Source organism: Pseudophryne corroboree, chromosome 5 (assembly GCF_028390025.1).
Source record: "Pseudophryne corroboree isolate aPseCor3 chromosome 5, aPseCor3.hap2, whole genome shotgun sequence".
NCBI classification, from domain to species: Eukaryota; Metazoa; Chordata; class Amphibia; order Anura; family Myobatrachidae; genus Pseudophryne; species Pseudophryne corroboree.
The window spans coordinates 636,251,979-636,269,247 of record NC_086448.1 but is presented as its reverse complement, the minus strand read 5'-3'; the positions used below and the strand labels follow the sequence as shown (position 1 = coordinate 636,269,247).

Below are 17,269 nucleotides of genomic sequence, written 5' to 3'. Positions count from 1 at the left end.
TGATTATTGCGCACAGCAGCGAATCTATCAAAACACATTATTTTTAACAAGAGAGTATGAACACCAATGAGGGTGGGGGAGGATTTGAAAATCTGTGTGTTTAGAATGATCTTTTTCGCTACCATGACCAACATCACCAGAAGGGGTAGCAAGTCTCGCTGAGACAGGGGGAGGTTCCAACTATCAAAATTAGCAAAAAGCATAGGAATGGGGTCCAGAGGTACTCTCATAGAGAAAGAGGAGTTGATCAAATTACGTATTTTGTACCAGAAACGTTTTATGTGACCACATTCCCAGAAATTATGAATTAAAGAAGCTGAGGAATGAAAACATTTAGGGCAATGGCCCGTTTTCTCAGCAACAAAACAGTGTCTCTGGCTCTGCGAGATGTAGGTCCTATATATAGTTCTAAAGCAGGGGTGGCCAACCAGTCAGAGGCAAAGAGCCAGAAAAGATCTGTAGTTAAGAGCAAGAGCCACTATCATGCGCGCGGCGAAGGCGCGCGCGCAAATATGAGGGCGTGGCCTAGTTGTCACAAAGCCACACCCCATTTTTGTGTGCACACCTTTCGGTATGACCTTTGTAGAAGTATGACCTCATATCATAACCCCGTTTTTCATCATGTTGTACAGTGCCAGATACATATAATGCCCCAGTACAGTGCCACGTACATATAAAAAAGCCAGAAAATGAGTGCCTCCACAGTGCCAGATACATATATGCCCCCACAGTGCCAGATACATATATGCCCCCAGTGCCAGATACACATGTCCCCAGTGCCAGATACATATGTCCCCACAGTGCCAGCTATGCCCCACAGTGCCAGATACACATGACTCCACAGTGCCAGATACACATGTCCCCACAGTGCCAGATATGCCCCCAGTGCCTGCTATGCCCCCAGTGCCAGATATGCCCCCAGTGCAGATACACATGTCCCCACAGTGCCTGCTATGCCCCCAGTGCCAGATATGCCCCCAGTGCAGATACACATGTCCCCACAATGCCTGCTATGCCCCAAGTGCAGATACACATGTCCCCACAGTGCCTGCTATGCCCCCAGTGCAGATACACATGTCCCCACAGTGCCTGCTATGCTCCCAGTGCCAGATATGCCCCCAGTGCCTGCTATGCCCCCAGTGCCTGCTATGCTCCCAGTGCCAGCTATGGCCTCAGTGCCAGATATGCCCCCAGTGCCAGATATACATGTCCCCACAGTGCCTGCTATGCCCCCAGTGCCTGCTATTCTCCCAGTGCCTGCTGTGCCCCAGTGCCTGCTATGCCCCCAGTGCCTGATATGCCCCAGTGCCAGATATGCCCCAGTGCCAGATATGCCCCCAGTGCCTGCTATGCCCCCAGTGCCAGATATGCCCCCAGTGCCTGCTATGCTCCCAGTACAGATACACATGTCCCTACAGTGCTCACCAGCCCCCCCACTCCACTCACCTCCCCGCTCACCGCGCTGCTGCTTCTGCTTCTTCTCTCTCCGGCGGCGGTGTCTCTCTTGAATTAGGCACCGGTCCGTGAGCCAGTCAAAGCTCGCAGTCCGGCAGCCAATCAGAAGCCTTAGCTGCCGGTCCGCGAGCTTGAATTGGCTCGCGGGCCGGCACCGTATTGAAGCGAGACACCGCTGCCAGAGAGGCGTGCGTGTGTCTGGGGCTGGGGGCAGCGGTGGCCAGGACCCGGCCAAGCCGCATGCGGCGGATGAAAGAGCCGCATGCGGCTCGAGAGCCGCGGGATGGCCACCGCTGTTCTAAAGTGTAACTCCTGCAAAGTAGTAGATTGAAGGAGCCGTATGTCTTGTCATAGTACTTAGAAAGGACATCACCCAGAGGTAAATTAGGTATATCTTTCTGCCATAAAAGCGAAGAGGAGTTCCAAGTATGTACATTAGTAGATTCTATCAGGGAACCATATAAAAACCTAGCTTTAAAATTAGTCTGATTTAATTTAGTAAATAAAGGCAGTAGAGGGTCAGGAGAAGAGGGATTGGCCCTCACTGGGGGGAGTGAGGAAACATAATGTGCAATTTGTACTGTATGTAGGCAAATATATAATGTTGTCGAAGATCAAATAATTGTTGCACAGCTGCAAAAGTCAAAAGTTTAAATCCAGGATCAAATACTTGTGAAATAGTTCGAAGACCCATATATTTCAGACAGGAGGAGAGAGCTAGTCATACCTGGCGTGATCATGGGATTTCCCCAAAGAGGTACCCACGAGGAACGTCTCAATTTTCTCCTTAATTTACTGGTAACAGCCCACCATGTGTCATAAATATCTCTAAAGGATACTGTATAGATACCAGACGGTAAATTAGGTTTAGGGTTATGTAAAAGAGCACCTGGAGAATAGGGGGCTAAGAGGGTGCAATCAAGGTCATAAACAGTATATGTGCTCTTCTCCATGAGCCAATCTGTTATATAGTAGAATAAAAGAGCTTGTGAATATTGAAGCAAGTCTAGGAAGCCCATACCACCTTTGGATCTAGACATTTGGAGTTTTACCTTAGATATTCTGGGGGTTTTGGCATTCCAGATAAATTTAAGAAATATCCGAGAAGCCATTTTAATGTCATAGCTTTAGAGCCTAATTGGATGCATCTACATCAGGTAAGTGAGTCTAGGGAATATTATGGATTTAATGACTTTGATTCTGCCTAAAAGGGAGAGAGGCAATTTTTGCCAATTCTCCAGGGACTTAGCGGTATGGGATAATGCTGGAGCAAAATAATGTTTATACAGCTGGGCTGTAAGTTTAGGTATATTGACCCCCAGATATTTCAAATGAGTGGACATTAGTTTAATGGAGTGTAACTGATCTCTATGAAGCAAAATCGGGGCTTGCCCTCTCAATACCAACAGTTCTGACTTATTTATATTTATTTGTAACCAGAGAAAGTGATAAATTGATGTATAATATCAAAAGCAATTGGTATAGAATGTTCGGGGGTTCGATAAAAATAAAAGCATATCGTCCGCGAATAATGCTATGCACAGGTCAACTTGTCCTATTTGTATATCTTGGAAGAGGGGGGACTGGCGAAGGGCTAGCGCTAGTGGCTCCAAGGTAAGAGCAAACAGAAGGGGAGACAACAGGCTACCATGTCTAGTGCCTCGCAATATGGGAAAATCATCAGAGACTAAGCCACTGCATATAATCCGGGAAGAGGGATCAGTGTATAAGGTTTCCAGGAAGGAAATGAATTGCAGTAGGAATCCAAAACGGATCAATTAAGTGGTCCCAGTGTACCATGTCGAACGCCTTTTCTGCGTCTAGAGATAGAATAGCTCTTGGAGTATTTGACATGGCACACCGGGAGTCATGAACAACTACCAAAACCCTCCGTATATTCACTACAGGATTTCTCCCCATGATGAAACCCTTCTGAGCCTGGTGTACCCCCGGAGAGAGGATGATTTTAAGATGCTCCGCTAGAATTTTTGTTAATACCTTGTAGTCAATATTGAGCAAAGAAATGGGACGGTATGAACCAGGATGAGATAGGTCCCTCCCCGGTTTAGGAATTACCCTAAGAACTGCAGAATTGAAATAGGCCGGCATAACATTTTCCTGTAAAATGTAATTAAAAATGTCTGTGAGGACCAGAACTATTTTTTTAGGGGCTAATAACTTAAAGTAATCTGACGTGAAGCCGTCGGGACTAGGAGCTTTCCCGATCTTCAAGCCTGCAATAGCCTTAGACACCTCTTGTTCAGATATTGGGGCTATCAGGGAGTCCCTGTAAGCATCAGTAATTTTCGGGAATTGGCAGGTCAGACCAAAAATCTTTTTTAACTTGTGGTAGCGGAGTAGGGGGGGAAGACTATAGAGATGAGTAGAATTTTTTTAACACGTGCAGTTTGGACATTAGTGGCAGTAAGGTTACCGTCTGTCATTTTCAAAGGGTGTATAGTGGAAGGGGGATGTTGTCCTCTTAATAAATTGGTCATAATCTTACTGGACTTATTCCCATATCTATGGAATTTATAATCTCTTCTACAAGTATAGGAAGATTCAGTTTAGCGAAAAGACCATCAAATTGAGATTTCGCTTAACGATAGGCCACACTGGTAGTTTGGTTAGGGGAAGATGTATACTCTGTATAGGCCAAAGTAGGATTTTGTTGAGCCTGGAGATAATTCTCCATCAATAATTTCCTAGAGGTTTTTGTAAGTGATATCACCTGTCCTCTAATTGTTGCTTTAGAGGCCCGCCAGTATAGGAGTGGATTAGCTACCCGAGTTTCAGAGTTAAAAACTGCATAGTTATCCCAGGCACCCACAGAGTATTTGGGAAGTAGCCAGTGAGGGCTTTCTCTTTAGATATCTCTAGTTCAACCCACACAAATGTGTGATCTGAGAGTGAAATGGGCTCAATGGAAGCCTGAGACACTTTGGGTAGAAGGGAGAGAAGAACATAGTCTGTGCGTGACATAGTACCCTGAGCGGCTGACAAACAAGAGAACTCTCTGTCCACTGGGTGTAAGACCCTCCAAACGTCCAGAAGTTGCAATTTCTTAGCTAATAGGGGAAATCCAAATTTAGGGGGCTTCCCACATTTTTCTTTAGGAAACTGTTTATCCAGGTGAGGAGAAGATATCAAATTTAAATCTCCACATAAAATGATGAGTAAGTAATTTCAATAAAGATTGTAGGAATGGCTTACAGTAAGTATTTGGTGCATATACATAGCAGAGAACAAACTGTTGCTTCTCATATACAATATGACAGATAACATATCTACCCTGAGAGTCAGCTGTGATATGTCGGATTTCGATAGACAGAATGATAACACCCCTAGATTTGGAATTGAAAGATGTGGATGCAACAACCTTCCACCGTAGAATATTAAGTTTAAGAACTTCCAAAGGTATTAAATGGGATTCTTGCAAAAACGCAAGGTCTAAACGAAGTTTTGACAGATATAATAGGAGTTTATTAAGTTTTGGGGGAGAGTTTATCCCACCCACATTCCAACTACCAATTCGGATGGATGACATTAAACATTATCAATGGAAACATGAGTAGCACCAAACCAATACAGCAGTAATGATATAGTAAAAGGACCTTGAAAAAATACATAACTACTCGCGTGGATGCACAATGGGGGGCAAGGAAGGGTAGAAGGACTTAGATTTGGAACAAAACATAAATATAAAAAAAAGAAAACGGAAAAGACAAGAACAAAAGAAACAACACATGCTGACATCAGCATAATTTCACTCATACGCACTTCTCAGGAGAAAAGCCTGAAAAAAACATTTGTGATAGTCCCTTGAGGAACCACCCGTCCAGGGCACAAACGACTGCCAGAAATGAAAAGCAACAAAAACAATAACAATCCAGCCAGTAAATTAAAGATGTAGAAGTAGAGTCAGGATACAACGAGCATCACTGAAGTCTAGCACAGAAATCAATGTTATTTTTGTGATCCTGCTGTATCGATAAAAACTATTTTACTCCTGATTTTTCTATGTGTCCCGCATTGGATTACGATAAATACTATTTAATTAGGCTTATAAAATGTTCTTTAAAAAAAAGTGAATAATAAAAAACACAATTGGGGTCCCTCCAGGACCCTGCTTGGTATACTACGTTACAAATGCAGAATGTTTTATATGTGAAAAACACAGGAAAACAACCACCACTGTGACATGTGCTAAAGACTGTAATGATGGCAACACATACACCGTAGTAAAATGATATGACCTTTTTACAAGAATATACAGTATCCAATCGGATGTAAAAATGTACACACTGTAATGAAGAAAAATATATGGCTTTTATTGGCTAACTACTCTTGAAATAAATAAACAAATATTTTATGTTAACTGTCGTACCCTTACTAGAACGTATCCCTTCAGAAACCCAAAAAAACATAATTTTAGTAATTTACCGCATCAAACAATTGAGAATTTAGACAAAAAACCATAGGGTCCTCTGAAGACCCCAGCTTGGTAAAGTACATTGAACAGGTAGGCTTGGTATATTAAGGGTTAAAGAGGTGAACGGGCCAAGAATCTGTGAACGATGCTTGCATCTGAAATGTATCCATTTCTTCCTGGAGAAAAGCCTCAGCATCTGATACAGATAGGAAATCTTTAAAGGTATTGCCTTTGTAGATCCTGAGGCGTGAGGGGTACATAAAAGATAATTTTTGGTTGTTTTGGATGAGCCTAGAGCAGAGCGGGGGAAATTCTTCCTGGCTCTTGTGAGCTCAGCTGAATAACTTGAAACAGTAGGAGCTTGTGACCATCCCAGACAATATTATGATGTCTATGCAAGGCCATCCATAGAGATTCCTTGTGCAGGTAATTCAGAGCCCTAAATACTACTGTACGTGGGCGGCCACCTTCCTGCTGGTGAACAGGACCAATCCTGTGGGCACGTTCTACAACAAGGTCTGCGCAGCTCTCCTGCACTTGTAATGAAGAAGGCAAGGTAGTACGTATAAGATCAAAAAGTTCAGGGCCCTTGACAGACTCTGGCAATCCTTTTAGGTGGTTATTACGCTCTGATCTATTTTCAAGGTCGTTAAGCTTGTTATGAAGCTGATAGCAGCATTTGGTATTACATGAGACTGCCTGCTTGAGAACAAATACAGCAGGAAAAGAGTCCGCCAATCTGTGTTCCACCTCAGAACCCTCTGGGAGAGGTGGGAGATTTGCCTACTAATATCCTCCGTTTGTAAGGGGCCAAAAGCTGCCCTAATTGCCTGCACCATGTCACTGTAAGTGACTGGGGCGTCTGGCGGCGGGAGAAGCTTATGTACATCTGCAGGGGAGGCATTAGGTGACTGACTGAAGCGGCACTCCATAGAGAGGAACGGAGAGAGGATGTCTTGTGACACACCAGGTATGGAGGTAGAGGGAGACGGCAGCCGCGTCCGGCGCCATCTTGGCTTTGTTGCGGCGCTTCTCCTTCTGCTGGCGGTTCTTCCCGGATGGCATCAGCAAAATCAAAAACCTGTCCAGACAGTGGACAGGGAACCGGGAGCGGTGAGGGGAGCTGGCGAGTCGAAGTAGGAGGCTAGGAACCGTGAAGTTGGGTAGATGCTGGGCGGGTGTTAAAAAGCTTCTCTCACTTGTTGCCTCACATGCAGCAGCCAGAACCGGAAGTCCCATATTCACTTTAAAAAATAAATAAATTGTTTTCTATATTTATTATGGATAAACACAGCAATTGATCCAGCAGCAGGTGTAGCAGTTATAACACAATTAACAACAGTTTCAATTTACTTGCTATTTTATAACTGATCTCAGTATACTGATAGTTTTATAAAGGAAAATACTGCATCCAATTTGTATCACATTGCTTAGATCAATTCAACTAATATCCTCGTATATGAAGCATGCATGAGACAGCTGATAAAGTCAACGCTGTAATCTGGATCCACTGTGACTGCTTTTTAGCGTACACATATAATTTTACTGATCCATAAACAAACGTTCAGTACTCAGCCCAAGTAACCAGCATAGAATTATAAGTCCAATGTGGCAGTCCATTAAAATGGTTATTTGATCAATCAGATACCAGATGTGTCCACTTACATCTTTGCTATTTTGCTAAATTTGGCATAACATGCAAAAAACGGCTAAGCTGTTTTTCAGGAGTAGGGAGTGGATGGATTTTAAAATTTTTGTTTGCCATAATAGAATATGTATACAGTAACATATTAAAGAAGCAACTTAAGAAAAATCACAAGGCATGGCTAAATCTCTGAGTCTATGGCATACAAAACCAAGCCATACATGGCGGGATATAGCAAAGATGTATGTGGATACATCTGTAGTCTGGCCAGACAATATAGTATATAGCAATGAGCTCAGCACTCTCCGTGCTCTTTTGCTGCAAACGATCCTCCCCAGCTGCTGGTGCTTATCCATTAGTCAATACCATCTCTGGGGGTCATATAGCAGGATACTCTGGGACTAGTAGCTGGTTAATAGGTGCTGTATAGCGTGTCTAACCGGGTGGTGGGTGTCCGGTATAATAAAAATCTGACGCGTTTCCCTGCCTCCTTACATTATCAGCAGCTTCCTCATAATAAAGAATGCTAAATAAAAAAAAATAGATAAAAGACTAAATATGTCTATTACCCATTTAAGAAGAGCAGTCCCTCAGAACAATGCTGTTGCCATTGCTGGAAATATATCAAGATCCCACTTATAATGGCAATCACAGAGTATATTCAATTGTCAAGAACCACATTCATGTGCAGCTTATATTCGCCCACACACATGGCAGGAAACCATGCTGCTGGAAAAAACTACAAAAACTGGTATTTTTTGTGTTTTTATCTATAATCACATACTAATACAATCTGGGTGCGATATCAGCAACCAGTTTCGCATTGCAGTATAAAAATATTAAGGCGGGATGTATTAACTAAACACCTGCAGGGTCCTTGCGATATGCTCTGAGTGGCAGCAGAGTGCGCAGCGGCCATTGGCCCTCATTCCAAGTTGATCGCTAGCTGCCGTTGTTCACTGCGTAGCGATCAGTTAAAAAAAGCCTAATCTGCACATGCGTATGCACCACAATGTGCATGCGCGTCGTACGGGTACAAAGTTCTTTGTGGTTTTGCACTGGTTTTAGTAACGATTCCAATCGCACAGCCGAACGCAAGGATATTGACAGGAAGTGGGAGTTTCTGGGTGGCAACTGACTGTTTTCTGGGAGTGTTTGGAAAAACGCAGGCGTGGCCGGGCGGGTATCTGACGTCATTACCTTGTCACTCGTCGCAGCAATCATCGCACAGAATAAGTAACTACAGAGCTGGTCTTGTTCTGCACAAAATGTGTTTGCTGCCGCGCGGCTGCAGAGGCGTTCGCACTTCTGCAAAGCGAAAATACACTTCCCCGTGGGCGGCAACTATGCGTTTGCACGGCTGCTAAAAAAAGCTAGCGAGCGATCAACTCGGAATGAGGGCCACTGTCAGGGAAGGTTCCAAAGGAACTCTTTGCAGGTTACTTCTGCAATTCATAACCCATAGGCATAGGCGAAACTAGACATTTGGTAATGGGTGGTCCCAGTTGGACCCCCATTCACAAAAAGACCTGTAAAGCTAATCATGTGCGCGCATCGGGAAAATGGGTGTGGCCACATAGAATAAGGGGCGTGGTCACTGAAAATGGGGCATGTCAACATGACATGCCACCTGTTTCTCATCACACTGGGAACATTCTGTTCAATTCCATATTCACCTTGCCTGTATGATGGTTGATTACAATGTGGAACCTCTGAAGAACTGTATCCTCTAAGGCAGATGGCGTCTTCAGCCGGTATTCACTATTCATGTAGGAGATCGTCCAGGAAGATGTCTGTTTGTGTAGGAAAATTAACAAGGTCAGCATCATGCAACAGCGGTTCAACAAGACTCGCATCCTGTCCCCTGTGTCACATCCTGCCCCCTGTGTCTCTCAGCCACACCATCATCTCCCCCTCATGTCGTCAGCACATCATCACCTACCCACTGTGTCATCTCTCAGCACACCATCAACTACCCCTGTATCATCTCTCAGCACACCATCACCTCCCCCCGTATCGTCTCTCATCACACCATCACCTACCCTGTGTCGTCTCCCAGCACGCCATCACCTACCCCCTGCATCCTCACTCAGCACACCATCACCTACCCCCGTGTCATCTCTCAACACACCATCACCTACCCCCCGTGTTGTCTCTCACCACACCATCACCTACCCCCCGTGTCGTCTCTCAGCACACCATCACCTACCCCCTGTGTTGTCTCTCAGCAAACCATCACCTACCCCCCGTGTCATCTCTCAATACACCATCACCTATCCCTGTGTCGTCTCTCAGCACACCATCACGTACCCCCGTGTCGTCTCTCAGCACACCATCACCTACCCCCGTGTCGTCTCTCAGCACACCATCACCTACCCCCCATGTCGTCTCTCAGCACACCATCACTTACCCCCTGTCATCTCTCAGCACATGATCACCTATCCCTTGTTCATCTCTCAGCACACTATCACCTCACCTTGCATCATCACGGATAATGCACAAGACTAGAGCCCCCAAACATCGGGACATTGATAAAAACAACACCTCATTAGCAGCCACATTAACCCTTCATACCCAGAGCAGTAATGCAATCTCCCATAGCAATTAATTTGCAGAACGTCTGTATCCCATGCACCCAATACAATGCAGATTGCTCTTCCCTAGCCTTTCCATACAGGATTAGCAAGTAACAGTCATTGTTACTTACCTGGTAAATATTGTTTTACATATATAAATATATATATATATATATATATATATATATATATATAGATATATATATATGTTAGTGGGGGCAAATAATACAAGTCTCTGGTGCAGTTCTGTCTTGGAGCTGCATGCAGGCCTTGCTTGAATTCCCGCGGCGGCGTTGGCGGGCAGCCACGGGAATTCAAGCAAGGCCTGCAGGCAGCTCCAAGACAGAACCAGTTGCCAGTGCCACAGCCTGCGCTCCAGAGTCAGACAGCGAGTGGGTGGGCAGGCATTAGCAGGCGGGCTGGTGGACAGGAGGCCGCGGCCCGTCAATCAGATTCAGTGGAGGAAGGCACTGAGGACAGCTCCACGGCTCCACCTCAGAGATTCAGTCAGAGCTGTGGCAACTGGGCTGGTTAGTGCGGCGTGATATCATCACATCATGCCACAATAGAAAACAATTGGTTGAAGAAACACGGGAGGGCAGAGCCGGGGAGCTGTAGTGCATGGAATGTCCTCCCGGTCAGCAAATGCATTCCTGACCAGGAGGACACTAATTAACACACATAAATTAATAAAATCGGTTTAGGGCTAATGAGTGGTCCGGTGCACCGCCAGACCACCCCCCCAGATTCACCTATGCCCATAGGCTACAATGGTCTAATGCAGTGGTTCTCAAACTGTGTGTCATGGCACCCTGAGGTGCCTTGGGACACTTGGAGGGGTGGCTCGGGTTGCTGATAGGACACCAATTTAAATTATGTATGGTCAATGTAGTAGGCAAAACCAGTGCTTGTGGCTGCCAATCATAAAATATGTGGACAAACAGAAGCAAATCTTGTCCCTCATCACATAATTAAATGTACTTAATTTAATATTTTGTTTCTAAATTTCACAATAAGAAACTTTGGCCTAGGGGTGTCATGACAAAAATTCTGATACTCTAGGGCATCCTGATTCAAAAAGTTTGGGAACCACTGGTCTAATGCCATCTGAAGATGTGTTAGCTGTGGGAACCAAGCTTGGGAATAATTTGCACTCTGGTGCTTGGAAAATATGGCAGCATCGCATCCCCCATAGAAAGCTATGGTTGTGGCTGCTGGTGAAAGTGGAGGGATTGCAAATCGGACATATCTGCTGCTGTCCCTCCATCATACATTGGGTGATGCTAAATATTTGTGGTTACCACCCGAAAATTGATGTTTTGATGGGGGGAAAAGCCGCATATATTTAATGATAAATGTGCCCCTATTAGAGAGCTATATGTGAAAGGGGAAAACATCAATGTCCAAGTCCTATACCGCAGGGTTTTTACTGTCCTACCCAGGGGTTAAAGTGAGGGGGAACAAGGTGGAACTGAGTTACACCACCTGTAATAGTAGGAGGAACTAGTTCATCCACCTCCATTGTCCAGTAATTCCAACAGAAAAACCTGCTCCATCACCTGCATCAATAGTGTAACTAGTGTTACTGATGAGCTGAAATCACCTCCCCCTTCCTCAGGCCTTGGTGGCTCCACGATCCTCCCCCATTTACAGCCCATCCCTCCTGGTATTCACACACGCTGTGTCTGTTGGACAGCATTCATCCACTCTTCAGGTCCCAGTAGTTTCCTTTTCCGGCACGGTGTATGTGATGTCATGCTGTCACCGCTGCTGAAGTGAAGAGGAACCATGAAAAGGAGCAGGCTCTGTGCATCTTGAAGAAGAGATGAGTGGTGGCTGGAGGGACAAGACAGGTGGGGAAGCTGCTGAAGGGATACAGGGCATGGAGCTGCTGGAGGAACAAACACGGTCAGCTGCTGTAGTGACAGAGGCAGCACTGTGTATAAGGAGCACTACTGTGAGCATTATGTGTATAAGCGGCACAACTGTGGTCATAATGTGTAAGAGGTGCTACTACTGAGGGCATAATGTGTAAGGGGCACTACTACTGTGGGAATTGTGTATAAGGGGCACTACTGTGTGCATTGTATTTTAGGGGAACTACTGTGTGGCATAACGTGCATAAAAGGTACCAATGTGTAGTGCAATGTGAATAAAGGGCACTACTGAGTGACGTACAGTAACCTGAATAAGGGGCATTACTATGTGGTGTAATAAAAATCAGGGGCACTACATGCAGTGTAACGTGAATAAGATTGTGCTACTGTGTGGTGTCATTTGAACTGGGGGTACTATTATGTGATCACGCTGCTTCTTTGTGAGATCAATGTACTTGAGATCAATGTCCTTTTATAAAGTATGCAGGGCCAGCAACAGCAATCTTGGGGACCGGTACAGTGATATCTTTGGGGCCCCCTTAGAGTATCTATATATATATATATATATATATATATATATATATATAGACAGCGGCAGGTGCGGCACTCCAAGCGACGGGGATAAAGCAACTCTTTACGTCCTTGTGATAGACAACGTTTCAATGCTGTTTATTTGTGTATTTTCATCAGGTCCAAATGCACAAATAAACAGCATTGAAACGTTGTCTATCACAAGGACGTAAAGAGTTGCTTTATCCCCGTCGCTTGGAGTGCCGCACCTGCCGCTGTCTGTACACTTCTACTGTGGAGGCACCCAGCGCTATTGTACTTAATAATGGGAGAGCCGGACCTGCTTGTTGTCTATATATATATATATATGGGAGGTCTTCAGGTTGCCGACTGTCGGGATCCCGGCGCACAGTATACCGACGCCGGAATCCCGACACCCGGCATACCGACATATATTCTCTCTCGTGGGAGTCCATGACCCCCCTAGAGGAAGAATAAATACGCGCCAATAGTGTCCTGTCTTCATGGAAGATCAGGTAAGGGCTCTTGTGAGAAAAGGCCCCCCAACTCAGACACCCGCCTTGCGGATGCCAAGGCCAAAAACATCACCACTTTCCAAGTGAGAACTTCAATTCTATCTCCTGCAGAGGTTCAAACCAATCTGACTGAAGGATCTGCAACACCACATTAAGGTCCCATGGTGCCACTGGAGGCACAAATGGAGGCTGAAAGTGCAGAACCCCTTTCATGAACGTCTGAACTTCTGGAAAGGAGGTCAGTTGTTTTTGAAAGAAAACTGATAAGGCCGAAATCTGGACCTTGATTGAACCCAATCTAAGGCCCGCGTCCACACCAGCCTGCAGAAAATGGAGAAAACGTCCCAACTCAAACACTTCCGTAGGAGCCTTCTTGGATTCACACCAAGACACATATTTTCTCCAAATACGGTGGTAATGTTTAGACATTACTCCATTCCCGGCCTGAATAGGAGGGGGGATGACTTCCTTGGGAATACCCTTTCGGGCTAGGATCCGGCGCTCAACAGCCATGCCATCAAACGTAGCCGCGGTAAGTCTTGAAACACACACGGCCCTTGCTGTAGTAGGTGCTCTCGAGGAGGAAGAGGCCGAGGATCTTCTATGAGCAACTCCTGAAGATCTGGATACCAAGCCCTCCTTGGCCAGTCTGGGGTAATGAAGATTGCTTGAACTCTTGTTCTACTTATTATTTTGAGAACTTTTGGAATCAGTGGAAGTGGAGCGAAAACATATACCGACCGAAACCCCCATTGGGTCGCCAGTGCATCCACTGCTATTTCTTAAGGGTCTCTCGGCCTGGAACAATATCTCTGAAGCTTCTTGTTTAGACGAGATGCCATCATGTCTACTTGAGGAACTCCTCAAAGACTTGTCACCTCTGCGAAGACTTCTTAGTGGAGGCCCCACTCTCCTGGATGGAGATCGTGTCTGCTGAGGAAGTCTGCTTCCCAGTTGTCCAATCCCAGAATGAAAATTGCTGACAGAGCCCTTACATGTCTTTCTGCCCAGAGGAGGATCTTTGTCACCTCTGCCATTGCCACTCTGCTTTTCGTTCCACCCTGACGGTTTATGTACGCGACTGCTGTTACATTGTCCGACTGGATCTGCACGGGATGATCTTGAAGAAGATGTACCGATTGTAGAAGGCCGTTGTAAATGGCTCTCAATTCCAGAATGTTTATGTGAAGGCAGGCTTCCTGACGTGACCATTTTCCTTGGAAGCTTTCCCCCTGTGTGACAGTTCCCCAGCCTTGCATCCGTGGTTATTAGGACCCAGTCGTGAATCCCAAACCTGCGTCCCTCTAGTAAGTGAGAACTGTGTAGCCACCACAGGAGCGAAATCCTGGCTTTGGGGGACAGGATTATTCCGGTGAATGTGTAGGTGGGATCTGGACCACTTGTCCAACAGGTCCCACTGGAATACTCTGGCATGAAATCGGCCAAACTGTATGGCCTCGTAGGCCGCTACCATTTTCCCCAACAACCGAATGCATTGATGTATCAACATGCTTGTTGGTTTCAATATTTGTTTTATCATTTTCTGGATTTTCAGAACCTTTTCCACTGGAAATACTCTCCGTATTTCTGTGTCCAGAATCATCCCTAAAAAGGACAATCTTGTCGACGGTTCCAACTGCGACTTTGGAAAATTCATGATCCAACCGTGTTGTTGGAGTATTGACAGGGAGAGTGCTATGTTCTGCACCAACTGTTCCCTGGATCTCGCTTTTATCAGGAGATCGTCCAGATAAGGAATTATATTGACTCCTTTTTGATGAAGGAGGACTATCATCTCCGCCATCACCTTGGTGAAAACCCTCGGTGCCGTGGAGAGTCTGAACGGCAACGTCTGGAACTGGTAATGGCAATCCTGTACTGCGAATCTCAGATAAGCTTGGTGAGGAGGATAAATGGGAACATGCAAGTAAGCATCCTTTATGTCTACTGACACCATGAAGTCCCCCTCCTCCAGACTGGAAACCACTACCCTCAGGGATTCCATCTTGAACTTGAACCTTTTCAGATAGAGATTCAGATTTTTCAGGTTTAAAATCGGTCTGACCAAGCCGTCCGGCTTCGGAACTACGAAGAGGCTTGAATAAAAACCTTCTCCTTGCTGAGACAGGGGTACCAGGACAATGACCTGATTCTGACATCATTTTTGAATTGCTGTTGTTACTGCCTCTCTTTCTGGAAAAGAAGCTGGCAAGGTCGATTTGAAAAATCGGCATGGGGGACGTCTTGAAACTCTAGTTTGTACCCATGGGACACTATTTGTGTCTGGGCTGGACCCATGGGTCCAGGCCAGATTGAATCCAGATTTAACTGAAAAGTTTCAGACATGCTCCCACCCGAGCGGACTCCCGCAAGGGAGCCCCAGCGTCATGCTGCAGATTTGGCAAAAGCAGGGGTGGACTTCTGCTCCTGCGATCCGGGAGAAACTGCAGTTTTTTTCCTTTTACCCTTCCTCTACCTGCAAAAAAGGGGGAACCTTTTGCTTTTTTGTATTTCTTGGGCCGAAAGGACTGCATGTGAGAGTGATGTGTCTTTTTCGCCGATGTAGGAGCATAAGGCAAGAATGTCGACTTACCTGCAGTAGCCGCCGAGACTAACGCATCCAGCCCATCACCAAACAAGGCCTCACCTTTATACGGGAGAGCCTCCATATTTCTTTTGGAATCTGCATCAGCATTCCACTGGCGAATCCACAACGCCCTCCGAGCCGATACTGCCATGGTAGCGGTTCTTGATCCCAAGAGACCAATATATTTCATGGTTTCTAGTACGTACGCAGCAGCGTCTTTGATATGACCTAACGTTAGGAGTATCTCGTCTCCATCTATTGTGTTAATGTCTAATGACAAGTTTTCTGACAACTTCTCAATAGCACTACTCACCCACGCACAAACAATGGTAGGCCTAAGTAGTGTCCCATTGGCCACATCAATAGACCACCTCACTCACTAGCACCTGTCGGCTCCTTAAGTGAAGCAATTCCAGGTGCAGGGAGAAACACCTTTTCTCTTTTATGACAGGGCCCTGTCTAAAATGCGGGGTGACTCCCACCTTTTGGAAAAAGGTAAGCTGCCTGAATTCCTTTTGGGAATCTGAAATTTCTTTTCAGGTTAAATCAGACTCCCTCCAAGAGACTGTTCAACTCCTGAGGTGGAGGGAAAATTACATTACTTCTTTACTAAAGTAAACCCTCTCCTTGTGGTAAAGAGGGGGCTTCGTAACTTCTAACACCACCTTTATAGCTAAAACATGTTTTGAATGCTCTTTTGCTAACTTAGGACCTATTCCCCTGGAATCACTAGTGTCGACACAGGAATCAGAGTCCGTGTCGGTATCAGTTTGTACTACATGTGCAAATTTGTATGTGACCCAGAGGGGTCCCTGTGGATGAAAGGCAGAACTATTAAAAATCACATCTTCAACAGTTTTTTTTCATTTTCTGTATGAGATTCAGTCCAACCTGATAATGCTGATTATCTTTACAGACATAAAAGCTATACCTTAAACACACCGTAAATACACTTTAAACCTTTAGCCGCTGCGGCTGCTATACTTAATTCACACTCTACGCACCTTTTACGCTATTAGCGTACAGAGTCCCGTACAGTGTACGGACTTTGCGTACACACGCCGCGCTGACGATACAAAGTACTCACAGCGCATACACACCCAGAGATACACTTTAAACCTTCTACAGAAATGCACTGCAATAATAATAATACACTTTAAACCTTAGCAGGGCAATGAGCACACAACACCAATTATGATTTTACCGCTGGGTTCCGACACCACAGTGGATTATTTCTGAAAGGCGGTTTACAATACAAATGATACACTACAATACAAGACAATATATAACAGAATAATGGCTACAGGTCAATGTACATACGTGAGTATATTCGCGTGCGCTTCCCGGTCCGGTCCTCCGTCATCAAATAGATAACGTTGTGAGTCTTGTGTGTCATGCTGGGCTGCAGCAGGCTTTATTTATACAAGTCTTCCAAAAGCAATACAATGGATACTGTAATCCCGTTGTCCATTGGACACAGGAATGCACCTTTACAGTACAGGAGAGGTCGTAGGTTGATTTGAAAAGGTAGGCGATGTCTTTCTCAACTGCTGTTGTGGGTGGTCTCCTCTGGATTCCCGCCGCATACATAATATACAGTAAATACAGTTTATATCTATATTCTGCTTCTGCACATAACTATCCGCAGGAA

At 45.3% G+C, this 17,269-nt stretch overlaps 1 protein-coding gene across 1 annotated transcript in view; it reads right to left on the bottom strand.

Moving 5' to 3' along the window:
* LOC134928179 (histamine H3 receptor-like) overlaps positions 1–12,466 on the bottom strand; it is a 66,678-nt gene extending 54,212 nt beyond the window's left edge. Inside the window, exons 1-2 of the mRNA XM_063923618.1 lie at positions 11,668–12,466; positions 9,209–9,325 (exon numbers count right to left, since the gene is read on the bottom strand). Of these exons, the coding sequence (XP_063779688.1) occupies positions 9,209–9,325; positions 11,668–11,766 (216 nt within the window). The 5' untranslated portion in view covers positions 11,767–12,466. The remainder of the gene's footprint in view (positions 1–9,208; positions 9,326–11,667) is intronic.
* Positions 12,467–17,269: the final 4,803 nt, after the last annotated feature.